Source organism: Ostrea edulis, chromosome 5 (assembly GCF_947568905.1).
Source record: "Ostrea edulis chromosome 5, xbOstEdul1.1, whole genome shotgun sequence".
NCBI classification, from domain to species: domain Eukaryota; kingdom Metazoa; phylum Mollusca; class Bivalvia; order Ostreida; family Ostreidae; genus Ostrea; species Ostrea edulis.
Genome location: NC_079168.1, coordinates 64,555,147 through 64,582,545, shown reverse-complemented (window position 1 = coordinate 64,582,545; position 27,399 = coordinate 64,555,147). Strand labels below are relative to the sequence as shown.

Genomic DNA, 27,399 nt, shown 5'->3' with positions numbered 1-27,399 from the left:
GTTTATACGACTGTTGTAAGACACAATGTAATGATGAGTATATATGACTGTTGTAATACACACAATGTAATGATGAGTTTATATGACTGTTGTAAGACACACAATGTAATGATGAGTTTATACGACTGTTGTAAGACACAATGTAATGATGAGTTTATATGACTGTTGTAAGACACACAATGTAATGATGAGTTTATATGACTGTTGTAAGACACAATGTAATGATGAGTTTATATGACTGTTGTAAGACACACAATGTAATGATGAGTTTATATGACTGTTGTAAGACACAATGTAATGATGAGTTTATACGACTGTTGTAAGACACAATGTAATGATGAGTATGTATGACTGTTGTAAGACACACAATGTAATGATGAGTTTATATGACTGTTGTAAGACACAATGTAATGATGAGTTTATACGACTGTTGTAAGACACACAATGTAATGATGAGTTTATATGACTGTTGTAAGACACACAATGTAATGATGAGTTTATACGACTGTTGTAAGACACACAATGTAATGATGAGTTTATATGACTGTTGTAATACACACAATGTAATGATGAGTTTATATGACTGTTGTAAGACACAATGTAATGATGAGTTTATATGACTGTTGTACGACACAATGTAATGATGAGTTTATATGACTGTTGTAAGACACACAATGTAATGATGAGTTTATACGACTGTTGTAAGACACACAATGTAATAATGAGTTTATATGACTTTTGTAAGACATACAATGTAATGATGAGTTTATATGACTGTTGTAATACACACAATGTAATGATGAGTTTATATGACTGTTGTAAGACACAATGTAATGATGAGTTTATATGACTGTTGTAAGACACAATGTAATGATGAGTTTATATGACTGTTGTAAGACACACAATGTAATGATGAGTTTATATGACTGTTGTAAGACATACAATGTAATAATGAGTTTATATGACTGTTGTAAGACATACAATGTAATAATGAGTTTATATGACTTTTGTAAGACACACAATGTAATGATGAGTTTATACAACTGTTGTAAGACACAGTGTAATGATGAGTTTATACGACTGTTGTAAGACACACAATGTAATGATGAGTTTATATGACTGTTGTAAGACACAATGTAATGATGAGTTTATATGACTGTTGTAAGACACAATGTAATGATGAGTTTATACGACTGTTGTAAGACACACAATGTAATAATGAGTTTATATGACTGTTGTAAGAGACACAATGTAATGATGAGTTTATATGACTGTTGTAAGACACAATGTAATGATGAGTTTATACGACTGTTGTAATACACACAATGTAATGATGAGTTTATATGACTGTTGTAAGACACACAATGTAATGATGAGTTTATATGACTGTTGTAAGACACAATGTAATGATGAGTATGTATGACTTTTGTAAGACACACAATGTAATGATGAGTTTATATGACTGTTGTAAGACACAATGTAGTGATGAGTTTATACGACTGTTGTAAGACACAATGTAATGATGAGTTTATATGACTGTTGTAAGACACACAATGTAATGATGAGTTTATATGACTGTTGTAAGACACAATGTAATGATGAGTTTATACGACTGTTGTAAGACACAATGTAATGATGAGTTTATATGACTGTTGTAATACACACAATGTAATGATGAGTTTATATGACTGTTGTAAGACACAATGTAATGATGAGTTTATATGACTGTTGTAAGACACACAATGTAATGATGAGTTTATACAACTGTTGTAAGACACAATGTAATGATGAGTTTATATGACTGTTGTAAGACATACAATGTAATGATGAGTTTATATGACTGTTGTAAGACACAATGTAATGATGAGTTTATATGACTGTTGTAAGACACACAATGTAATGATGAGTTTATATGACTGTTGTAATACACACAATGTAATGATGAGTTTATATGACTGTTGTAAGACACAATGTAATGATGAGTTTATATGACTGTTGTAAGACACACAATGTAATAATGAGTTTATACAACTGTTGTAAGACACACAATGTAATAATGAGTTTATATGACTGTTGTAAGACACACAATGTAATGATGAGTTTATATGACTGTTGTAAGACACACAATGTAATTATGAGTATATATGACTGTTGTAAGACACACAATGTAATGATGAGTTTATATGACTGTTGTAAGACACAATGTAATGATGAGTATATATGACTGTTGTAAGACACACAATGTAATGATGAGTTTATATGACTGTTGTAAGACACAATGTAATGATGAGTTTATATGACTGTTGTAAGACATACAATGTAATAATGAGTTTATATGACTGTTGTAAGACACACAATGTAATGATGAGTTTATACGACTGTTGTAAGACACACAATGTAATGATGAGTTTATATGACTGTTGTAAGACACAATGTAATGATGAGTTTATATGACTGTTGTAAGACACAATGTAATAATGAGTTTATACGACTGTTGTAAGACACACAATGTAATGATGAGTTTATATGACTGTTGTAAGACACACAATGTAATGATGAGTTTATACGACTGTTGTAAGACACACAATGTAATGATGAGTTTATATGACTGTTGTAAGACACAATGTAATGATGAGTTTATATGACTGTTGTAAGACACACAATGTAATGATGACTTTATATGACTGTTGTAAGACACAATGTAATGATGAGTTTATAGAACTGTTGTAAGACACACAATGTAATGATGAGTTTATACGACTGTTGTAAGACACACAATGTAATAATGAGTTTATACGACTATTGTAAGACACACAATGTAATGATGAGTTTATATGACTGTTGTAAGACACACAATGTAATGATGAGTTTTTACGACTGTTGTAAGACACACAATGTAATGATGAGTTTATACGTCAACAGTTCTAGGATCAATGCAGAAGACACGGTATTTTAACAGCCTACATCACCATTAGAAAGGTCGTTGAGGCAGAAGCTTGCAGACTTAAAGTTCAGGCTGGTGCAGCTTAACTGTGGTACAACAAAACATGGTACTAACCCCTAACTGCATTAGTTATAATTCAATTTTGCAATATTGCTTAATTGACCATTTATCTTATCTTAGTTAGATAAATAAACTTGATCATTGAAAACATATTGCTGATCCAGATAAAAAAATACATTTAATGAGAACAAACATATTCATGACCTTGGTATAGATATAAGTGTTGATCAGAACTTATTCTCATGCCAGCAAAATAAACGCTCTCTATGTGTTCCCTAAAATTACAGTCATCAAAAGTGTCTTACATTTTAGCATCAACTGCTAAATTACAAGGTCTATCAAAATAATAAATTGTTCAGAAATTATTCAAATTATGTGCCAGGGAAAACAAGGTAGAAGCACTAAGATTACATTTGTGATATTAGTAGAGTGAATGTTCTGCCAGGAAAACATATCAGAAATATTTCTATGCTACAGCTTTCAATTCATTTACAAATTATTTCATGTTAACAATGGCTTCAGCTTAATTTACTTTTTCTGCTAACTGGATCATATCCAATGGCCTCAAATACAACCCAGCACTTAATTCAAGGTTTGTTTGGAAAATTGAGATATTCATAGAATGTTTTTAATTCAATTTTAAGTGCTCATCTGTTGTACTCCTCTTCTCAATACCATGAGATCAATCACTTTTATTGATCAGTTTAATTTATTGAACTGTTTGATTTGAGTTTCTGATTTTATTGTGAAGTGGTTGCTTTTGATAAAGTTTAATACCTTTTTTAATTCTTACAGTCATCAGAATAGGGAAAAAATCGAAAGCATATAAATTCATTCAATAAAGAAAACCAGAATAAATGCTGTTATGGGAGGAAACAAAGTGCAAGGATAATTAAACCACTGTATGTAGCTGAGAAGAATTGTGCCAAGTCAGGCAATCTTGAAGCCTGTGATTCAGGAGTATGGGTACAATTATATCAGCATTATGACTGACATGTCACCAGCAATGATAGGAACTGCCATTTTCATAGCTCAGATTCTGGAACAAGAAATCCAAAGGATTCTGTTTATCCCCTAGTTATACAGTTCACAGTTCTTTCGTAATGGAATACATGTATAACATCAGCTGTAGGTGTCTGGGGTTTGTTCATGGGAAATGATTCTTTGGTTTATATAGATTTCATTTTGTCTTATCTCTTGGTCTATTACATTACATCAGTGCAATGTATAGTGAAATATTTTTAATGTTTCATGCGTCTGCCTGTGTTTAAGGAATGTGGTCTTTCTATTTGGGGGAATATATTTTACATTTCTGATTCCAGAGTATCTTGTTATAGCCATCAAATTTACAATATACAGTAAATAAATTCCAACAAATTGTGTTCTTATGAACATTTGATGTGGAGATCATCAGTGATGTTGCTGTGTGGCAATATGCAGGCTTAATATACCTCAAATTTTCCCCTTCAATACTTTATGGTAGTTAGAGAAAAATATACATGTGTTCATTCCATAGAAATATATGTATAGCTTTCCTCTCACTTACATCCAAAAGATCTCCCTCATCCCTTGCATGCTTTGATCCTCAGACAACCCCATAAATCTTTACTAAGCACACCGGCTTCAGTAGGAACTAAACCAGTAAATATAATTGACTTTCATCTCTGTATCACTTGTATAACAAGTATTGTGCTAATTGACCTGGCTAAAACAAAAAGCCATTCCACCTTGTAATACATCAGCTATAATTAGTCAGGACCAGTAGATTTCTTCCTTCCTGTGTCTGGAGAGTTCCATCTTGTTCAGATATATTTTGTATAAGTGTGTTCTTCACTTTATGGCTTTCTCAACAGATTTACTAAGTGTATGTTGGGTTAAGGAGTAAAACGTCATTTTTATATAATATTGTTTTAGTGATTTTCCAAGTCAGTCCCAACACATTTAGATTGTGAAATTGCAGCTTTTTTTATTTGCCCTCACAGAATTTGAACATCATTTTGAATAATCATGGTTTGCTGCAGGACATCATGCAGAAAACCTATCTCCTAAGAGAATGTTTTATGATTTTCTAACGATTTCGTTTGAAGTTTGTTTGACTATTCTTCTTGTGAGACTATTTTTGCAGTGAAACATTCTTGTTTTCAGTAGGCCAGTGGAAGCAGTACTGTTAATTATTTGTTTTCAGCTACACAGCATTATCTGGGGTTTTTAAGATGTCCTATTGTCAAGAAATGTGCAGCTTTGAAAATAATTTGAGGCTTCCATTTATTTTCTTCCTTTGTGTCATGGGCAAGTCTGTTCACAAACTGTTTCCTCCTACAGTTCTTCAACAATCAAGATGTCTGCTAATGAATAATACTTTGTTCATATGTGTATTTCTAAGGTTAATTATATAGAAAAAGGAAATTAAATTTTTCAGGGTTTTTGTAACAAAATCTATGCATTGCAGCCAACATTTATAATAGAATATTTCCTTGAAAATATTATGGATAAAATGCATCTGATATTCATTCTCCCCCCCCCCCCCCCCCCCCCCCCCCCCCCCCCCCCCCCCCCCATTGCTTATCTCTATCACAACCATTAAAAACCTACCACAAAATCCCTCAATCAGCAGAAAAAATAAAATTATCTGACAAGCTCCAAGTGGTGGCCATATATGCAAAGCTCACTTCATAAAAAACTGCCATATATCATAAATGAAAACTTCTGATGGTCTATGTGGTGTTATATTACACAATTGATTTAAAAGTCATGTCAACTTTAATATCTTAATGTTTTACCCTCAAGTCTATCATCTTCAGTTACAGATACAATCTTGTTTCACATGTTCTTGTGTCATCTGGTATAGATATGATGATTCTGCTGAGGAGTTTTAAGAGGAAGAGGAAATTTGAAATAACATACTATTATGAATATTGGTATTACAGGCAGGATTGTTATGAACTATCCATTTGATAGAAGAAACCAATTAATTACCGTTTAATCTCGGAATGGATTTTGTAACCGTAAGCCAACAATTTTTATGAAGGAAAAAAGAAAAAAGAATGTTGATTATGTAAGCTTCAAATTATTCAGTAGCATTTTATTTTTTCTATAAAAAAACCCTTCAAGTTGAGTCATGTATCAACCTATTTTGTGTTATCTTGCAAAAACCTAGTCTGCATGCATGCCTTTTAATTGGCATTTTGTAAAAGTTTGTAGAGCTATCAACAGCAATAAAAACTCGGCCAGTTACAATTAATGACATTATTACATCACAATTAAAGATTATTCTGATACGGACATCAATATAAACCCTTCCTATTCCAAGCACAAATAACAAAAATCTCTCCATAGGAGGCATTACAAAACGTATCAGGTTGTTTTCCTTCATTGATTTCCATACCCCAAGTCTTCGAGATCACCTGATAACTATTCCAAGAAAACGAGTAGGATTAATCTGTTGGACTGCTGAAGTTTCTACTGACAGTTTGGACCAAACGGGGACACGGCGGTTAATCTGGGGTGAATGTGTTGTAAAATCAGCCAGATAAGCCCTCTGGATCCCTAGTCAGTTCTCCGTGGTACAGGTACCTGTCCCCAACACTGGAACTATTGATTAGGGACATTGATATATTATTAAAGTGCACCTGCCAGTTTCCTGCTCAGAGAGGAGACAGGAACTCAGCCCTTGTTCCAGGATATTCCAACTTCTTTACAATTCAATAAAAGATCCCCATTCAATCAAACTTCGGAAATTGCTCCATGGAATAAAATATGTCATTCAATGTTGTAAAGAAATTCATTCCTTTTATAGGCCTTGAACTTTTTTTTATCGGAAATCGGAAAGGTTGGATTTAGATATTACAATAGAAATATTGATGGGGTATTTGAATCCAATCGGCCTCCTTCATAGCAAAATATCTGATGTTAACAAATATCCTTATTTAAGACGTCCAGCCGTGTTATAGTACAGTTGTTTTAAATGAGAAGCATTACGCATACACCGGCCATCAGACAATTATTACTGCAGGAGAAAGTTGTATTGTCGTATATTACTAGGGAATAAGGTTAATCTGACTAAAATACTCTGTTAAATTTAACATTTTATTTAACTTCATGATGGTATACATGTAATTCTAATGAGAACATGTGTAAGATTTCACGAGAATTAGATATATTACGTCATTACAATAAATTTCGTCCGCTGTTATTGTACTCGGGTACAACGTCAAGACGACATTTCGCTTTCTCCTTCTCTGACGTAAATTCGGTTTAAAAATGTCTTGATCAATTTCTTTGGATATGATAGCTAAGGGCAAATTAACTCGCTCATCAAAATTAATATTCCAAGGGCAAATTAACTCGCTCATTAAAATTAATATTATCAATATATATACACAAGAACAAGATTATGTAGAAGAGTGGACTATTTTGATAAAAGAAAACAGTCACACTTCACTTTTAAAAACAGAAAACTGCCACACTTGACTTAAAAAGTGGTCTTTTGCATGCAACTGGTGATCTTTCCGCGAACATGTGCAAAGCGAATATTTAAACCTCCCTAAGAATAAAAAAAATGTCCTTGTGGTAGGTAGCAGTCCCATTAGAATCCGAACCGCCGTCAATGTATTGAAATACGGCAAGACTGTCAACAATTGGCATTTATCTTACTGTTATATTTATAATGAAATAAGATTTTATAATCGATACAGCAACAATAATATATCCTCTTTCGTAAATATGTATAAACGTTTCCGATTGTAAGCAATTAAAAGCAATTGGCTTATGTAAATGTTGTCTTTGAGAAGCCGATATATTATTCAAAACAGTTCAACAGTGCTAATCAGAATGACAATACTTGGTTCAAATTCCCTATTGTATTTTCCCGAAGCAGAAATATGTACATGTATTGACGGAAAACGGTTTATCTTCTCCATACAAAGTTTACACAGGACGTCAAGTTTGCTAATGTGACCTAGAAGGTTTTTCACAACCTATCGGAAGACAGATTAAAGGAAAAAATCAGGAAGGTAATTTAAAATAGGGAGTATATTGTACAACGTATAGATCTAAAGTACATGTTTTGGCGAAATATAATCTTATTCAGTCTCAGCATCCAATAACCACGTGACAAGTCACGTGATTTCGTCGCCCTGCTGATGCACGCAGCATAAAAGCAAATCTGAAACAATCTCCAAAAGACTATCAATTCCCCTTCGTTATTAAGATCAGACAGTGTGTTCGGCGTGTCAAGATGTTTCTATGTAAATAAAGTTTAAAGACGAGCCAAGGTGATCATTGCAAGTCGTGGGAAAATGCTTCTCACCAAAACGTTTTAATTGTCAGATCTATAAACAAGCCTGTTTGTACTGGGGGCTTCTGTATACAAATTATATGCATAATTGTTGAAAAGTTCATTTAGTTTTGTCAGTATATCAAGATTTACCTGCTTTCATGTTAATGGTTGTTATAATGTTAGATTTAGATTTTAACCGTATTCAACAAACGGTAGGGTAACACACTAGTGAATTAACCGATCATTGTTGAAAACTAATATCTTGGTTTAAATCATGTTCAACCTCTATTGAGAATTGAAGGCAAAATTGCAAACGGCACAATATCGTATAAACGCCGTATTCACCCTATTTACACCTGTATTTTTAACTTTTTAAACCTATCAAATTTCATTTATTAGAATTAGTTAAACGATTCCGACTGCGATTTTGATATCAAGCACCCGAATGTCTTCGTTATAAAATCAATTCAGAACAAGTGTCGTTTGTCTTGGTATCTTAAGGTGTATGCACACACCTGATGTCGGACCGTGAGAAAATCCTCCGACCATGAAATTTTCAAATATTATCTATGCTTGTTTAAATGCTGCCAGGACTTTTGACAGGACATTAGCATAAATATAATAATAACAATGATAATCAGAAAAGTGATGTCATTCTGGTCTTGCTTTAAAACATTATAAATGACAAAATATGATTGAAAACGTATTTCATACAAAAAAGAAGTTAAGTTGCTAAAAGAAAAATGAACTGATACGTACCGTCCAGGCAAATTCAAAGGGTAGCTTTAGTCTTGTTCTGTTGTAATCCTGGGGATAAGTAAAGGTGTTCCCTCCCAAAATGGCACTGGTTTTGTTTCCAAAGGTACAAGAACCGGCGAAAGTTACCCGGCTTTGATATTCCTTCAGACAAACTCGGAAAAAAGTATCACATTCATCAGTACAAGAACCGTTCACATTTCTCAGCCCGTCACAACAGGTACCATTAAGCACCTCACCCCGGGGGTTCTGGATAGTGGTAATTTGGATTTCAAAATAGCCCGATCCAACACAGAATTCAATCACAGTTACAAGCAACACACTTAAACAAAACACGAACATAGTTTTTTCTCAAAACTAATGATAGCAGAAAATTGAAATCTTTGTTAATCATTAACAATACCTGGTGAAACCTTTCTTTCTGCTGAAAACATGATTGCGATGCTTCCCCTAAAACCATTCCTATGGATAATATAAAAGATCGCAAATCCCGATCTGAATATTTTCGTAAATTCGTAAGAATACATAAAAATTATATTCCACTTTTCATAAACATGGTAATTAAATCCTTTCACTTCACTCAAGAATGACAATGATATCGTGAAAACTAAAGAAATTTGTGAAAAATCTCCAAATGCACTTAAATCCGCTCATTGCTCTAGATGTGCTTCCATTTAATTTTAAAGTGCCGCGATTATGTTACACCATCGAGGAATTATTGGTCCGAGATTTCGTTGGTCGTACGCGAGACCCTTCGCCACTGCGCTTCCACTCATGCGTACGATGTATAAAAACGTAGAGTCATTTAGTGATCATCTGTATTTTTTCATAACAAACTTGTGCAAGTTTTATGTTGGTGATCACTGATTAGTTAACGTGTGTTCTGGTATTCTTTAAAAAAAAAATCACTCGCACTATGCACGAACCGTCTGTAACTTGAATCGGATGAGCCAGCTATATATTCGTCAAATCTACAAGAAGCACGCGCGATGCTCACGCGAATGCTCGTGCTGGACTTCAGAGCTAAAGACGTTTGGAAAAGCGGTGAAATGACATCTGGTCATATTCCAGTTGTTGTTTTTTTTGTGTGTGTAGAGTTTAGTAAATATTTATTGATCAAGATCTTAAAGTTCATGAGAAAGAAGCACAGAGGTAATTAATTCCTTTTTACTTGGTGTATTTATAAGAATGTGGCATATGTTGACTAAACAACATAGTCCCACTGCTAAAAGAATAAATAGTTGTTTTAAAAAAAAAACTGAAAGAAAAAAGAAATTGCTATTTACAGAAATAAGTTTCAATAAAGTTTAAATGATCAAGAATATATATAGTTTAAGATATGCTCAAAATCGATGTTAAATATAAGAGAACCGTGGGAAAAACAAATCGAACTCCTTCATCAATACGATTAGCATATCTCAAATAACTGACAACCTTTGGTTTCTAAGGTCTGCCAAATTGGAGATCTTGAATGGCAAAGAAAGTTTGTAAGCAGGTGCCTTATTTATCACTTCATAAACTGGCCCTATATCCTCTGTCATAACAAGCAATTTTCGGTGAGAAACTTATACTTTCAAATTTTAACTTGTGACAAACGAGAGATTTTCATTCAGGTTTGTTCAAGGTGGATACCCATCCAAAGGGGACAATTAGAAGTCGACGATTTTGACTGAAGATCAAAGCGATGTCACTCTGTAACGGCGCACGAGACGGATGCGCGCGCCTGGGCAGACGATAATAATCTTCTTTGACAGTTACGCATATATATCGCCAGTGAGAGATCGTGGGAATCCTCTCCTCCCATCAACAAAAGTCATTTGTCATACACTGTTGTGAAAACTTATCATATATTTTTCACTTACCTGTTCTCAATAACCAGGTGCCCTGCACTATCATGTTTCAGTGTAAACACCACGTTAGGGGTCTCAAAGCCAGATACCCTTTCATCGCCCTGATAGTAATGCTCAGCTAATGAAGTTTTTTGGAAATTTGAAACGAAAATTAATTTTTTATTTTATGTTCAACGATGTTGCTCTCCGAAGTCGATAGATTTTGTCCATTATCTTGCGGTTATATCGTTTCTTTCTGAACCAGCTAGTCGCCATCGTTGACTGACAAAGTAGCATCATCCATTTCTGTCCAGACTGACAAGGACAGCTCGTGTCAGCTTTCTGCTAATCTCGTTAGTATATGTATTAATTAAGGGATTACATACAGTGATTGGAGTCGATGAATCCTATCAATTGTACTTTTGCAGTACAAAGAGCGTGACATGGAACTCAGAAATAGGGTTCCAGTACTGGTAGCAACAAAGAGCGTGACATGGACCTCGGAAATAGGGTTCCAGTACTGATAGCAACATTGCTTTTGGGCAGGTTTCTTTTTCCAGCAGATGACGAAACTCTACGCTACTTATGAATGTAGTGTGTAGATTCCTCACTAGAATATTGTGTAACTAACAAGAATATGTACTCTCAAAGCTTGAAGTGAAACTTGTGCTATCAATTTGGTAGAGTGTATATAGAAAAGAAGCAACAGATTCAAAAGTCCGAATACCTTCATTTCAATAGCCATACAGAAAGCGCATGTGCAACACTTGAACTGTCTGCTTTTTGTTGCAGTCTTATCCTCCATATCTCCCGACGCCATTACTATATCAGTGGGTTTCTTTTTAAATGCAGCATCAAATTGAAGTTGATCATGATTCACTATGAGATATGAACTTATAGGAATTCGTTGACACTGGATGACGTCATTGCACTGTGCACCTCGCGATCCGACTTATTTAGGAACATGTTCTAAAAGTCTTCTAACTCTCGTATCTTCAAGAACATGTTCTAAACAAGTCCTAGAATTCAACATCTCTAAAAACAATTTTCTTTCAACTCAACATTTTGAAGAAAATGATCTACAAAGATGGTTTAATCAAGTAAAAGCTTATATTTCAATAACAAATTTTATTTCTTATAGTTACATTCTACTTTCAATTGTCAGAATTTCCAAAGTTTAAAATAGATGCACAACATTTATCAAGATCTACACGCACTTTGTTCATACTGCAACACATTCATGAGGAAATGACTATCAAATACAATTTGTAAAGATACCAAAGGCAAACACATTGTGTGTGTGTTTGTGTGTGTGTTTACTTTTAATTTTGTTGTTGACATACATACTAAATGAACTTTACGCATTTGAAAAGGAAGTTAAGATTATAGTATAAAGTTTCAAATAATGTCCAATTTCCTGCAAACAAAATAGAGATGTTTTCGTGCTCTAATTTTGGTTGTAGTTGTCCAATATGATAGTGTCCCCCACATCGACAAGCTGCGACATTCCTGTTAATAATGCATTAACCGGTGAATGTTTGATGACTGCATTCTGCGGCAATCTCTGCAGTTTTCCGAGTGAGGTGCTGGAAATGAGGGGGTACACGCCAACCATTCTTCTGCAAAATCTCCACAACGTCGTTAAATGAAGAATAATTGATTTTACGGAACGTAAAAGGATGTATTATTCGATAAAATTTGATGAAAATCGAAAAAATTAACAGGTGATAAATCTATACTTCGTCCATACGGGTGAAGAAGGTGGCCGTTAATTTGACGACAAAACAATTAAAATTTCCAATTTCTTTGTTAATATTTTTTTTAATTACAGTTCTTCCTGCTATTTTTGTAATTTAATTTCAGCAATAATACAAGAGCGATAATCCAGTGACTGTTCTTCTCCCTAGGTTCCGCGGAGCAACTTGGCAAATCCTGAAAAGGAAGCAAAAATTCAATAATTATCATAATTTTTTCCATGATGCCATTATTTCTGGTATCACTAAATTAATAAAACCGTTATGCATGGCAATTCCAATCCACATTCGAATATTTGACTCATTATCAATGTTTTTCTTAGTAGAAATTACGTTCTTGGAACTTGGTACAATTGTCTATCCTCAAAAAACAACAGGTTTCACTGCAATCTATATGAATATGGGATTTTTCGTGAAAAATTACTTTGTTACATGCAATATATGAGATGTACGAGGGGGTAATTAAAAAAATCGCGAACAAATACGTGCAATTGCATACCTTCCTCATAAAGAATATTTCGGGTTTTTTGGCTACAAGTATATCCAAGTACTTTTTCCAAAGTCAACTTCCACTTTGCCAGTTTTATACAGTACTATTCAACGCCAATCCTAGATCGTTTCGAGTCTCATATTGTAAGAAAGTCGGTACATGTGTATACATTTAACAGTAAACATGAGCTCAAATGGGCTCTTCATATTCACAAATACATATGCATGTTATAACTTAGTAACAAAATGCTTTAAAAATATTTGACACAAGATCCGAGGCAGACAGTGAAAGGGAGATTATCTAATAGCCGGAAGTGGACTATGGGAGGTTATCTAATAGCCGAAAGTGAACTATAGGAGGTTATCTAATAGCTGGAAGTGGATTATAGGGAGTTTATCTAATAGCTGGAAGTGGATTATATATAGAGAGGTTATCTAATAGCCGGAAGTGGACTATAGGGAGGTTATCTAATAGCCGGAAGTGGACTATAGGGGTAATTTAGGATTTCTACACCCAGTGCCATATCACACCCTGACTCTATAGAGAGGTAATTTAGGATTTCTATACCCAGTGACATCATCCTGACTGTATATAGAGGTAATTTAGGATTTATACACCCAGTGACATCACTCTGACTCTAAAGGGAGGTAATTCAGGATTTCTACACCCAGTGACACCACCCTGATTGTATTGTGACTTGATGTAAAAGGAATCGCGCGAGGATCAAGTCTGGACGCTTTCTGTTCACAGACCGCATTAAGTCGTCACCAGTAACTGCAGTGTTGTACACCAGTGACTGCAGTTTTAGGGGAATCATGTTTTAGTTCAAATAATTAGCTTTCCCAGCTGACCTTTCCCTGGCGATGGAGAGTTTATAATGCTAGACGCCTCCATGTTGATTCTCATATTCGTAGACCTGTACTCATGTTTCATCACGATGCCATTCTGCCAACGATTTGTGTTTTGTAACGCCTGACACTGCCCTGAACTCTCATATGTTTAAATGCTCTAACTCAGCGATCTGTCGGTACAAATTCCTCAGCGGTTCTTTCGCACTCACTTTCGATGATGGCGACCCGTTTAGTATTGCCTTAAACATGTGGTTGAGTACAGAGTATGCGTATAGTGAAGACAGTACATGGTTATTATAAAGATATATGATTTAGCCTATCTTCAGATTTTCATGATTACATTTTTTGTCTTAGTTTTTTATCATACTCTGATCAGACGGGTATTTTTAAATGCTTGTTATGTTGTCCTTATAAATGGTTTGGATAAAAAAATAAACCTGAACTAGTTAAATAGATCACGTTTTCATAATTATTAACTAGTTAAATAGATAATAATTATGAAAACGTGATTTTTTGTGTGTGGTATAAATTAAACTGACCACGTAAGAAGAAATTGTTTGAATTGGGCTATTATTAAAATAATGTCTACAGAGTTATCGTTCCTTACACTCTAATGCACATGTACCCTCTGTCAACGTCTCAAAATTAGCAGTGTCATTCCACGTGTAAATGAAATACCAGAAAAATGGCAGGCAGGCAACTTATTGTAGTTTTTAGCTCACCTGAGCTAAAAGCTCAAGTGAGCTATTCTGATCACCCGTATTCCGGCGCCCGTCCGTCCGTCTGTCTGTCCGTCCGTCTGTAAATTTTTAACATTTTTGACTTCTTCTCAAAAACCACTGGGCAATTTCAACCAAAGTTAGCACAAAACATCCTTAGGTAAAGGGAATTCTAAATTGTTAAAATAAAGGGCCAGGCCACCTTCCAAGGGGAGATAATCAAGAAAAGGTAAAAATAGGGTAGGGTCATTAAAAAATCTTCTTCTCAAGAACCACTGGGCCAGAAATGATGAAATTTATAGATAAGCTTTATTAGGTAGTGCAGATTCTAAATTGTTAAAATCATGGCCTCCGGGGGTTGGATGGGGCCATAGGGCATTAGAGCTAGCCCGGTATCTAGTGTACTGCGGTTAACATTCAAAGAATGCCTTCATCACAGTGAGAAGTCAGTGCTCGTATCATTTAGTAAATCGATTACTTTCTTTGATATGTATGATTAACACTACGAAGCTGGCTTAATTGAGCATGCATACGATTTTTTTTATTTATTTTTTTTATTTATTTATTTTTTTTTTTTTTACAAATATTCAATTAATAATATGATAGTATTTGATTTGTGTAAAATAAAGCAAGAAACCCAAATCTCAAAACCGAGGCAAATAGGAATTTGAGACATCTAAACTTTTCAGCTTTTACAACAATTTTTTTTCTTGTTCTCTCTTATTTCAATCTCTCACCAGAGGGCGCATTACGCTGCGCTACAACACCTCTGTCAACGTCTAAATGTCAAGATTCTTGGCAAAACTTACCTATACCTATAGCATCATGGATAATAATTTTATAAGTTTAAGTTTTATGCTTTAAATCTTTAAGTAGGTTCACAAAAACAACGAATTCCATGATTATACTAGTATTATTGAATGAATGAATATTTATATAAACCTTCTAATTCGCTCAGGTGTCTCATATTTACCATCTTCTGATTTTAAAAAAATTCAGAGAAGTGTTTGATTTGCTCAGATATTATCATTACAGTTCGATATGCTAAGTTAGTTTTTGTATGTTTTGATATAACTTTTTAGACGTTGACAGAGGTATTAGTGGAGCGTAGCGGGAACGATAACTCTGGGTAGAGATTGCTCTTATTTGTGCTTGCTACCTAAACTGGTTTATCATTAACGTATGTCAAAATGGTGAGTGTTTTTGACATACTTTTAAAAAAAATTGGGTGTTCTTACAGTGTGTCTTTGCACATGGTTTCCTGGCTATGACAAGCGTGTTGACAAACAAGATTTTGGGGACCGAATTTTATGTTGATACTTTTGTGAATCCTGTGTAATAATATTTTTAATCCACTTTCTCATGAAAGCTTTTATTTCTATAACAAAATTGTGTCTATGTCTGTTTAAAGGTTATTGATTGTAAAATATCTGCAATCGGTGACGGTATTTTCACCTTTTTTAACGGGAGATTAATTTTCAGTTTGAAAAAAAAAACCTTGTAAAATGAGATTTAGATCTGTTAGATTACATATAGAAACTTTATTAGAAACTGCCGTGAGACCAGAATATATATGTAGTGTTATTGTCCGTAAGAGTGTCCCACTTCGTTTCAGTTTTGGGGTTTGGTTTGAGACATACACCTGTGGTTCAGGGTCCAATTTCTTAAAATATTTAGGTCTGACACTGTGGCTTATACTTTACGCTTGATGAAAAGTAAATGTTTTAGTTCTACTTTTTGGAAGTTGCGTAAACCTATCTACCTGGATATTTTTTCCTTGATAAGAAACAAATATATATTGTTTTTGCCTTTGATGAATATGCATTTTTTATATAAAATGAAAGACGGTGAATTTCAATTTTTGTCTGTTCTTTTCTTCAATAGCGCATAAACCTTAAAAATTAGTTTTTCTGCAAATCGATTAGACGGCAGTCGGTGATCCTATAAATCACTTATTCTACCACATTCATTGCAGAGATCAAAGAAATGCAACGGCCATTATTCTGTCATATACCGATTACGTCATCAAAAATTATCAGAACATTGATACACAGCAAACTTCCACACGAAAAGTAAACATTTGGAAAGTGTAATACCTTGATTTCTTCTACCTGATTAGACGATGGTTTTTGTCTGAAAACAGCTGTTAAAGCTTAAAATGTCTGATTTAATATTGCTGTTCCGCGATCATCCCCACTGTTATTTTGCCATTAAGATTAATGAAAATTTATTTTATAATCATAATAAACAATCAACATATGTTACAAACTAATTCATAAATGACTGAGGGATGTTTGACATTCTACAAAAAATCAATCGTTTGAATTCCGAGATCGATACACAAGTAAAGAAACTTCAATTGGTGATGTTCAGAGAAGTTACCCTCTTCCACATATCGTTGACTATTATTCACCGAACTAAAGACCTGAAATAGTATACCTTTTTTGTCAGCAAACTTCCGTTCCAAAGTCTTTGGGAGTGACAAGGAATAGCAGCCATGAAGTGACATAATTCCTAGCTTAGGGAAATGATCAGTTGTATATTTCTGAACGGAAGTGACATAATTCCTAGCTTAGGGAAATGATCAGTTGTATATTTCTGAATGGAAGTGACATAATTCCTAGCCTAGGGAAATGATCAGTTGTATATTTCTGAATGGAAGTGACATAATTCCTAGCTTAGGGAAATGATCAGTTGTATATTTCTGAACGGTAGTAGAATAGAAACAAACTTCTTGTTTTACGTGATGATGCAGAATAACCTCCTCGGTTTCAAAATGGTGGAAATATGAATACTGAGAATTTATTAATATTTCAAAACATTTCTCAACCTTGGAGGCTATCCTGCAAAATCCACGAAAATGCGTACCTTTTTAAGGTCCTTTTACACAATCACGGACGAGACGCCGGATCATCAATCCGTGATGGTCGGCGACAATCCGTCATCACCGTGTACAAACCGTATATGCATCCGGCGTCATCTAGCTTGGTCAAGCCAATCTGGGGTAAAAAAAAAAAAAAAAATCAAACAAGTTTATTTATCCCCGGATCGTACCGGAAGAAAATCCGTATCGGTTCCGTGTATCAACCGAGAGCTTCGTGTAGCAACCGAAGTATCCGTGTAAAGTCGGGGGTCCTCCGTGTACGAAACTTTTCTGCTGAAGAACACGGATGTTTACGGACTGTTCCCGGAAACTGCACGGACAGACACGATAAACGCAGGGGAGAAAGACCGTGGAAATCCGCGTATCTCCGTGAAAAAAGCATGGAAGGACCGACAGAAACCGTGATCTTCCGTATGCTCCGTGATCACGACCGGGATTTTTCCCGGAGACGTACGGATGCATGTAGCTGCCGTGCTTATCCGTAGAGACATCATCGTGACAAGGCCGTGTTAATACCGGCATTATGACGTGATAGAACCCAAAGATGCCGGATGACCCCGAATGACTAGAATTTTGCACCCGGTGTTGACCGGCTCCTGATCCGTGAATGTGTAGAAGGGGCCCGGGGTTAAGGAAATGTTGCACGAATACCACAAGGGAGGTACGTACTCTAAACGAGAATCTAAAGATTCTAACGAATTAGGGCGATACTGAATTCTTCGCCACAGAAATGTTTCTTTAAGATACCTCGTCATGACAAGCGACACTAATATCTCTCAAAGAACAAGATATCTCTCTTTTGAACACAACGTTTTGAAATGATTTACACTAATCGATAGCTGTTTGAGTCCCCAACAATATCTAGTGTCGCCAATTTGCTATACAACGAGGAGCCACGACTGTAATATGCAACAAGGAATGTATTATACAGTGAGGAACAATGAGATCCCAATCAGTAAGAGGTATTTTTCTGCAGAGGTACACTCTTTCTTCAGCACACGAGTGTTTGAGAAAGGACAATCACGCTATGAGTAAATCTTGTGTAATTAAATCCATCTGTGTTCGGAAAAAGACCCAATTTGTATGTAATTAAAACCCTTTCTTTGTTTTCTATAACGGAACATCTTGAATTTTAAAACAAGTTATCCACAAGCTTAACCCATCTAGCGTAGTATAACGCAGGGTTTTATGGAAGTGCAACTTTGTGCATTGTTATAATTTTTAAAATATGGTTTGTAATTGGTAAGTTTTCATAGTATTTCAAATACATGTAGTGTGATTTAATGTGTATTTGTTAAATCTACTTTTTGATATACGTTTCATTCTCAAGGAGTCTTTTTCGTAAAGTAGTGGTGAATGACCATTTCTCATTTGAATCATGTAATTAAACAAAATTATCAAAATTACTACCCTTTCAAAAGAAATCCTTGGATTGAAGTTGAACTAGGTGTTTAAGAATCTTTCAAAGAATATACAAAGATAAAATCAGATTGTGCCCTTCATTATCAAATGGGCAAATTTCATATAATCGGAGCGATATGAGATGAAAGATATAGGAAACTAGTAGGATAGTGAAATCAAGGTCTCTTGTTTCCTATAACGAGTTTCAAGCTTTGTAAAGAGAAAACATAATAATTTTAAAAGTATAAGAGCACAAGAGGAGTATACATGTACTTATCTGTAAATATCGACATGTACTGTTTCTTAAAATATTTGTTTCTTTATTTATCACAGTTGTATTTCTATATAAATATTCTGTCGTCCTGAAGAAAGGGTAGTCCGTCCCGAAAATTTTATAATTTGATCAGATCCGACCACTTTGGATGTTGAGTGTTGTTGGTTTTTAGTGCTCTCTCTCTCTCTCTCTCTCTCTCTCTCTCTCTCTCTCTCTCCCCTCTCTCTCTCTCTCTCTCTCTCTCTATATATATATATGACAAGGTAAAATTAACAGATTCCTGGAAAGAGTACAATACAAAGAGCAGGGCAAAAACGGACCCTTGGACATACCAGAGATGGCATCAGGTAAATATATACAAAACTGCTAGCACTAAAACTAATGATAAAATAACAAGACTTGTCAGAAGACAACATAGTTCGCCGGGAAGCATACCCTACTTAAGGTTAAAGTTTTTAAGAATAGGTCAAAGTCCAAGGTTACTGGGTCAAAAGTTTTGATACCATATCAAAGGCTTGGTCATGAGGCATCTAAATACGAAATATTAAGGTTAATGTTTTTGGAAAGTAGGTCAAAGTCCAAGGTCAACAGTTCTGGTAACAAAAGAAATATCTTCTAATGAGGAATCTATATTTGAACCATCAAAGCCCTATCACTCTTGGTTTAAAAGATATAACCAAGATTAAAGTTTTTAATCAGTAGGTTAATGTTCAAGGCAAAGGTCATTACATAAAATGTCTTCTACCAAAACAAAGGTCTATTCATGAGCCATCTATATGTAAAATATTGAAGCCCTATCCCTATTGGTTCAAAAGATATAGTCCAGGTTATAGTTTTTAAAAAGTAGGTCAAATTCCAATGTCACAAGGTCAAAACTCTCGGTACCACAACAAAGCTAAGGTCTCTTCATGAGACATCTATATGTGAAATATCAAAATCATATTCCCCTTGGTTCAAAATATATCGCCCAGGTTAAAGTTTTCTTTAAAAAAACAACCAGTAGATCAAACTCCAAAGTAAAGGTCACTAGGTCAAAAGTCTTGGTGCCAAAACAAAAGATATAGTCCAGGCCTGAAGGTTATAAAACTTTTTTAAACACATTTTCATACTTAAACTCAAACTCCGTGCTCTAAATCGTAATCATACTCAAAAGTGAAGGTAAAATCATTCTCACACTCAAATGGAGTACATGCTCAAGATTTTTCAAGTATGCTTCGGAGTTTGCTTAGAGTTGTACTCAAATCAAAAATGGCTGAGTATGAGTATGGCAAAAGTTTTATAACCTCCAGGCCAGGTTAAAGCGTTTTCCTTAAAGTGTGACGCCAACACCGGGGTCATGACAATAACTCTCCGGACAGTCGTCCCGGCGAGCAAAAAATTAATAACTAAATTTATTTTATAAATACAGTGTAGATTAATAAAAAGAAAGCAAGAGACTTACAGGCCTTATCGGTCACCTGATCATTAGTATCACTAGCCCCAAGGGCTATGAAATCGATACTAATTTCTAATATTCAGCAGCAATATATAAAAGACGTGTTCTTAAATTACAAATGCCTCCGAAAGTGCTCATATTGATGAAAGAGTTTACGTAATATATGCTTTATTAACACTGTTTTGGTCCTGCCTTAGAGTCAGAACCATATGACCCCGTGGGGATTCGGGGTCCTCGGTACCCCTTGCTTGTCGTAAGAGGCGACTAAATGACGCGGCCCTTCAGATGAAACTGCAAAAATCAAGGCTCCATGTCGCAGCAGATATGGTACGATCAAGATTTCTCCTTGCTCAAAGGCCGTAAGCGCCAAGCTTAGGTCTAAATTTTACAGTACTTCACCGGTAATGGTGACTTCTCCATATGAGTGAAAGATTCTCTAGAGGGACGTTAAACAAAATGCAACCAATAGATCCATAGGGTTGCGAAATTCACAGTTTTGGTACATCCCTTTCTGCTTTTCCTAAATAGACATTTACTTTTTTCACAGTATCAGCTAAATTAAAGAAGTAATCACTATAATAATTTCGTCCCCACCCTGGAACCAAAACCTTACCCCTGGGATCATGAAATTTACAATTTTCGTAAAGGGTCACTTGCTCTTCAAAATATCCATTTAGTTTCAATTTAGTATCATAAGTATTAAAGAGATGCTATCTAAATGTTTACTATATACCAAGTTTGGCCCCTTCCTGGAATTAGAACCTTTACTCCAGGGATCAAGAAATGTACAATTTTGGCAGAGGCCTTCCTTTTATACATCACTATGCATTTAGTGTTTCTTAAAGATGTGCAGTTGTAAAGAAGAATTTTGAAAATTGGTCAATTTTTGCAAACACCTTGCAGGAGTACTGAAATTCACAAATTATGTCCCCCTGTCCTAAAGCTGCTTCATACCAAATTTGAAAAGGATTGAAATGGTAGTTATCAAGCAGAAGTTCAAAATGTTCACTTGTTAACGAACGACAGACGCTGGCCAATTGCAATAGGTCACCCGAATAACTCGGGTGACCTAAAAAGTCAACAATGTGGATCAACTCGTGAAACAGGATTAGCAGGCTAGAAAGTCAAATAATCATCAGGACCCAGTTGCACGAAGGTTAGTTGATTTTAACTTGAACATTTATATAGCGTTAACTTTCAGTTAAACTTAACTGAAAATATGGCCAGAATATAGGGACATGATAAAACGAGTAGATGAAGCTCAGAATCTGGTAAAGGTTTAACCCGTATTCATCCTGGTGAAGTCGGGTGGATTTTTGATACCTTGGGGGTCGAATGACTTCAGCCTGTGCATCCAGTATTTTTCTTTTGGTATCTGACCAACTTGGGTAATCTTTCTTGGTTTTGCCAGAGAATCGTTGGTTCATTGACTGCTTGTTGGCCTCTTTGCGAAGGGTTGTTGTTTCTCTTGCGTATTGTTTCTGGCAGACATCGCAACTGATGAAAAGTTTTCCGATATTTTGTTATTGCGAACCCTCAGTGTCTGAGCTATATTTGTGTAATTGTCATCAGTGTCTGAGCTTGTGTAATTGTCACCTGAGGTTTGAGCAAGTGTGGAATCCTCCATTAGGTAAAAGGCTCATCCAGTCTAGTCCTTGCTACCATGTCCTTCAGGTCTCTGGGGCGTCTGAAGGATGCCATCGGGGGGGGGGGGTGTCCTTAAAAACACCAGTCATTCGTTTGGGGAGATGTTTTTGTAAGATACCGTTAAGGTTCTTGAGAGCCAGATGATAAGTAGTGACCAATGGAACCCTGTCATTTTGAGAGTTTTCTTTATACTGGAGGAGGCACTGTCGTGACATCTCATCAATGCGGACAGTACCAAGGATGATATCCTCTGTTTGTCTGTAGAGTTTTAAGGATTTGTCCTTACTAGCAGTATATCAGATGCGACAGAGTAGGGTGGCCAAACACTTAGGAACACCTTTGAAAGTATGGGGTGGATGGGCTTTATGTAGAGATTGAACTCATTTCTCCCATTTTTATACGCCGTCATTATGTTATGGCGCTGTCCGTGCGTTTGTCCGGCTGCATGGCTGTCCGTCCGTCTGGGATAATGTTTTCCGGACTTTTTTCCGTAACGGATGCATGTACAACTTTGAAATTTGTCACAATATCTCCCTTAAGAATTGTAAGAGTGAGTTTGCATTTTAGCTGGATTGGTCCATCCTTGACCTACTTTAGGGCTATAAGTAGGTCAAACAGTTTTCCGGGTTTTTTCATTACGGATACAGATATTGCCATGATATTTAGTCATAGGCTTCCTCTCAGGAAATACAAGTTCAATTTGCATTTCAGCTGGATTGGTCCATCCTTGACCTACTTTTGGACTAAAAATAGGTCAGACAGTTTTCCGGGCTTTTTTTATTATTATTACGGATACAGATATTGCCCTGATATTTACTCTAAGGCTTCCTCTCGGAGGAAGACAAGTGCAGTTAACATTTAAACTGGATTGGCGCACTATGGCCTACAGTACTTTAGGGATAGAAGTAGGTCAAACAGTTTTCCAGATTTTTTTTGGCATGGTCACAGGTATTGCTCTGAAATTTAGTCACAACTTCCCTTTCAGAGAAATACATAATCAGATCACATTTCAACTTAATTGGTGCACCATGACCTACTTTAGGGCTAAAAGTAGATCAAATGGTTTCCTGGCCTTTTTATCATCATAGATAGATATTGCACCGACATTTTGTCACAACCTCACTCTCAGAGAAATACATAATCAGTTCACATGTCAGATGGATTGGTGCACCATGACCCACTATAAGGCTTTTATATTCAGAATGTGTGTTGTATCAATTCCGAGTGTACAATATGCTTCCAGGTTAAATTTCACTGTCCGACGGGCGTATATTGTTCCGTTTGCGGTATTCTTGTTAAATGTGGCTGTGGTATCCAAGAAAGTGGTTTTGGAGGTAGAAATTTTCACAGGAAACTTGATAGAATAGTGGAAAGTGTTTGCAATCTTAATATTGAGGCTTTCACCACCGTCAACCCATTTCATCTCAATGTCATCTATGAAACGTTGTGTTTCTCTCGTTGGTTGAGATGGTTTTCCTGCGCTTTAAGCGTCTAGGGCGACTTTCTAGGCTGCTAATCTCCCGTTTTCTGAGTTGGTCCACATTGTTTACATTTTTTTCTTTCTTTTATTAATTCATTGATCTAATATCTTTATTCATTGAGAGAATCTCACTGGGTTCGAGTATTAATGATTACCATGGTTACTCGTCTAACTTCGTTTCGGCCTTGAATTTTCAAATCATAGCATTGTTGCTTGCACGTAATTTTTGTATTCCTAAGCAGTGATTCATTCAAATCTAATTTAGTGGTAAATTTAATTCAGCGTACGACTTGTCTCATCGGGATCACGGCGAGTGTGACCGGTCGGCAGGGTATGCTCACTCCTCCTAGGCACCTGACCCCACCTCTGGCGTATTATAATAGAGTCACGTGACAAAACTCGACCTATCACAGGATGATATTATGATAATTGCAAATATCAATTCACAGTTTATGTGCTTATAGTATTTACTTTTGTAATTGTATTTCATTATTTCTAAATGAAGACACTTTTGTTTTGTTGACTTTGTTCAGAATTTTTTTTTAAATTTATTTATTTACATTTTCTATAAAACATACTGATAAAATTGAGCGTTAACAATGGAATTTATAATTCGCACACATACCCATACTTTTTGTTAATAGATTTGATATAGTACATACTACAAGTATATCTTTGGACAGTAAATTTAGACTTACTACAAATAATATGTCAAATACTTCTTATGAATTCTACATTAAAAAGCAAAAGGAAGTACTTTAAGTAAAAATATACTCATCTAGTATGGCTCAAATATTTTTGCAGACATACCAATATTTCTCAAAAGTCCAACAGTTTAAAGTTGGTTATATTGGTTAACAGCTTTCAACAAACTATTTCATTTTTATAATATGACATAACGAAAGTGTGAATTCTCGCTTCTACTCACACGGTTTTTCCTATTTTTATTTATTTATTTAATTTTTAGGATTATACATAAACTCTTGCTAACTGTTGACATCACATTGCAGAATATTACGCGAACGACTTGACTTGGGGCCGGTAAGTGACCAATCTCTACCCAGAGTTGTCGTTCCTTGTTCTCACTTGTAAGTGAGTGTAGGGAACGATGACTCTGGGTAGAAATTGGTAAGTGTCAGGTAGCAGGGGACAGTTTCGCACTATAGGCCCTTTTTTTAAAAATGGAAATACCCCATATTTGAAGTGATATTATATGTGTAAAAATGTATACAATAATTCTAGGATGCATGTCAAATGTAGCTGAGTGCATAATAAAAATATTGATATACAACGTGTCACCATGATTCTCATTCTCTCACCAGAGGGCGCGTTACGCAAGCTTCACATACACCTCTGTCAAATCATTTTCTTTTCCCTTCATATCTGTATGTACTTGCATACACCAAAAATGTATACACAACTCTGATTGATTTTATTGAATATCTACTGATCAATTTATTGATTAAATAATTTTTTCCCTTCCTAACATATATACGCAATAAAGAATTATTATGTACTAGTACACACCAAACAAAGTATACGGAACTAATGAAATGATTGGCTTATTGATTTTTTTCTGAATTATGATTGATTTCATTGTTTATTATTGGTTTTGATTTTTCAAAATTGTTGAACATAAATGATATGTTTGTGTTGTTTTGAAAATATGCACATTGAAAACTCTCATTTTACTAATGATCCATTTCACTTATTGATAATGAATATAAAAAACAAATTCACACTAGCATAATGATGAATCATCACACTTCACACACTGCAATGTAGTGTACCACCATCACTCTCATTGATACGAACAGTGAGTTTGATATCTAGGTATAAAAATACTACCATAAATCATACAGATTTGAAACTACAACTTTGATAAATTAAGGATGTTCATATTTGTTTAAACTATTTGAAATAAACATGTAACACTAGTACTGTAATGGGATATCAGATTATTTACAACATATTAATTTAACACAGAGTTCTACAGCACGGGTCTTGACAGGAAGTCAAGGTTGAGGTTAATCTATGATATACGGGTTTGAAATGTCACACAGCTCTGCACAGAACGTTTGTTTTCAATAATTATCAGAATGGAAGATGATTTGATGACAGTCTAAAAACATCAAGTAAAGCACAAAATTAAAGCTGCACTTTGTGAACTTGTAAATGCATAAACCTTTTTTCTCCATTATAAAACAATATTATGAGCATTACATGCATCTGATATTTGCTTTCATGTAGCTGCTGCAGTGGTTAGATAGAGGTACAAACTATTTTTATGCCCCCGAGATCGAAGATCGGGGGGCATATTGTTTTTGTCCTGTTTGTCATTCTGTAATTCTGTCATTTTGTAATTCTGTCATTCTGTCTGAAACTTTAACCTTGCTAATAACTTTTGAGCAATAAGTGATAGAGCTTTGATATTTCACATGAGTATTCCTTGTGACAAGACCTTTCCGTTGGTATTAAACCTTTTGACCTTGACATTTAACTGACTTTTAATTTTTTTTTTACATTGGTCATAACTTCTAAATGGTAAATATTAGAGCTTTCATATTATACATGAGCATTTCTTTTGACAAGATCTTTTTACTGGTACCAAGATATTTGCCCTTGTGACTTTGGCCATCTTTGGAATTGGCCATTATCGGGGGCATTTGTGTTTCACAAACACATCTTGTTTTTTTTTTTGGTTAACTAATGCAGGCTTTGATATAAAATAAGAAGAGGGCCGGTGGACAGATTCAATGTAATAATTGTAATTAGTTCTGTTTTACTGTTGCTTTATCACAAAACCAGAAAAAAAATCACAATTTTGAAAATTCAGACAGACAATTGTGTATTCCTTATTTAGTTTAGGCACAATCATAAAATGAGTTACAAATTAAAATTTGCTGTTGTATCAAACACACCCTACATCATATCCGTTTTAATCTACATTGTTCATTCAAGGTAAAGTATAGATAAATGAACACTAAATCAAATCTAAAATCCTTAGGTTATTGGCTATTATCACTATGCTAGCTGTGTTTATTTTGATTTTTTTAACATGTCATTTATCATGCTTTGAAAATTAAACAAGTAACACTAAATGCGTGCTATCTGCACATTGAAAACATTAAGACCACATGCTCTGTTCTGAATGTGCGCTGCTCTTAAAATCAAATTCATTATAATGACAACACTTTTATAATATGTAAATTGATATCAAATTGAATTCTATTGAATACAAAAAATATCAATAAATCAATCATTTCATCAATATTCTTTTTGATGTACTAGTACATAAGTTAGGAATGGAAAAGCAAATAATTTTGTCAATAAACTAATCAATAGATTATCAATAAAATCAATCAGATTGGTAGTAGTTCATGTTTATTCTAATGTACATATATCATTTTATTTCTACAACTTTGAAAAACTAAAACCAATAATAAATCAATGAAATCAATCATAATTCTAAAAAAAAAAATCAATATTCCAATTGTTTCATTAGTTGTGCAATCTGTTTTGGTAAGAACTAGTACATACAGATATGAAGGGAAAAGAAAATGATTTATTCAATAAACTGATTAATAGATATTCAAT

The 27,399-nt window shown here is 34.8% G+C and overlaps 2 protein-coding genes across 2 annotated transcripts in view; both read right to left on the bottom strand.

The window, feature by feature from the left end:
- Positions 1-10,822, bottom strand: part of LOC125650351 (protein jagged-1b-like) — a 52,192-nt gene extending 41,370 nt beyond the window's left edge. The window contains exon 1 of the mRNA XM_048878568.2: positions 9,042-10,822. Coding sequence (XP_048734525.1) covers positions 9,042-9,380 — 339 coding nt within the window. The 5' untranslated portion in view covers positions 9,381-10,822. The remainder of the gene's footprint in view (positions 1-9,041) is intronic.
- Positions 10,823-11,980: 1,158 nt separating this feature from the next.
- Positions 11,981-27,399, bottom strand: part of LOC125651070 (uncharacterized) — an 87,084-nt gene continuing 71,665 nt past the window's right edge. Inside the window, exon 12 of the mRNA XM_056166126.1 lies at positions 11,981-12,799. Within this exon, the coding sequence (XP_056022101.1) occupies positions 12,771-12,799 (29 nt within the window). The 3' untranslated portion in view covers positions 11,981-12,770. The remainder of the gene's footprint in view (positions 12,800-27,399) is intronic.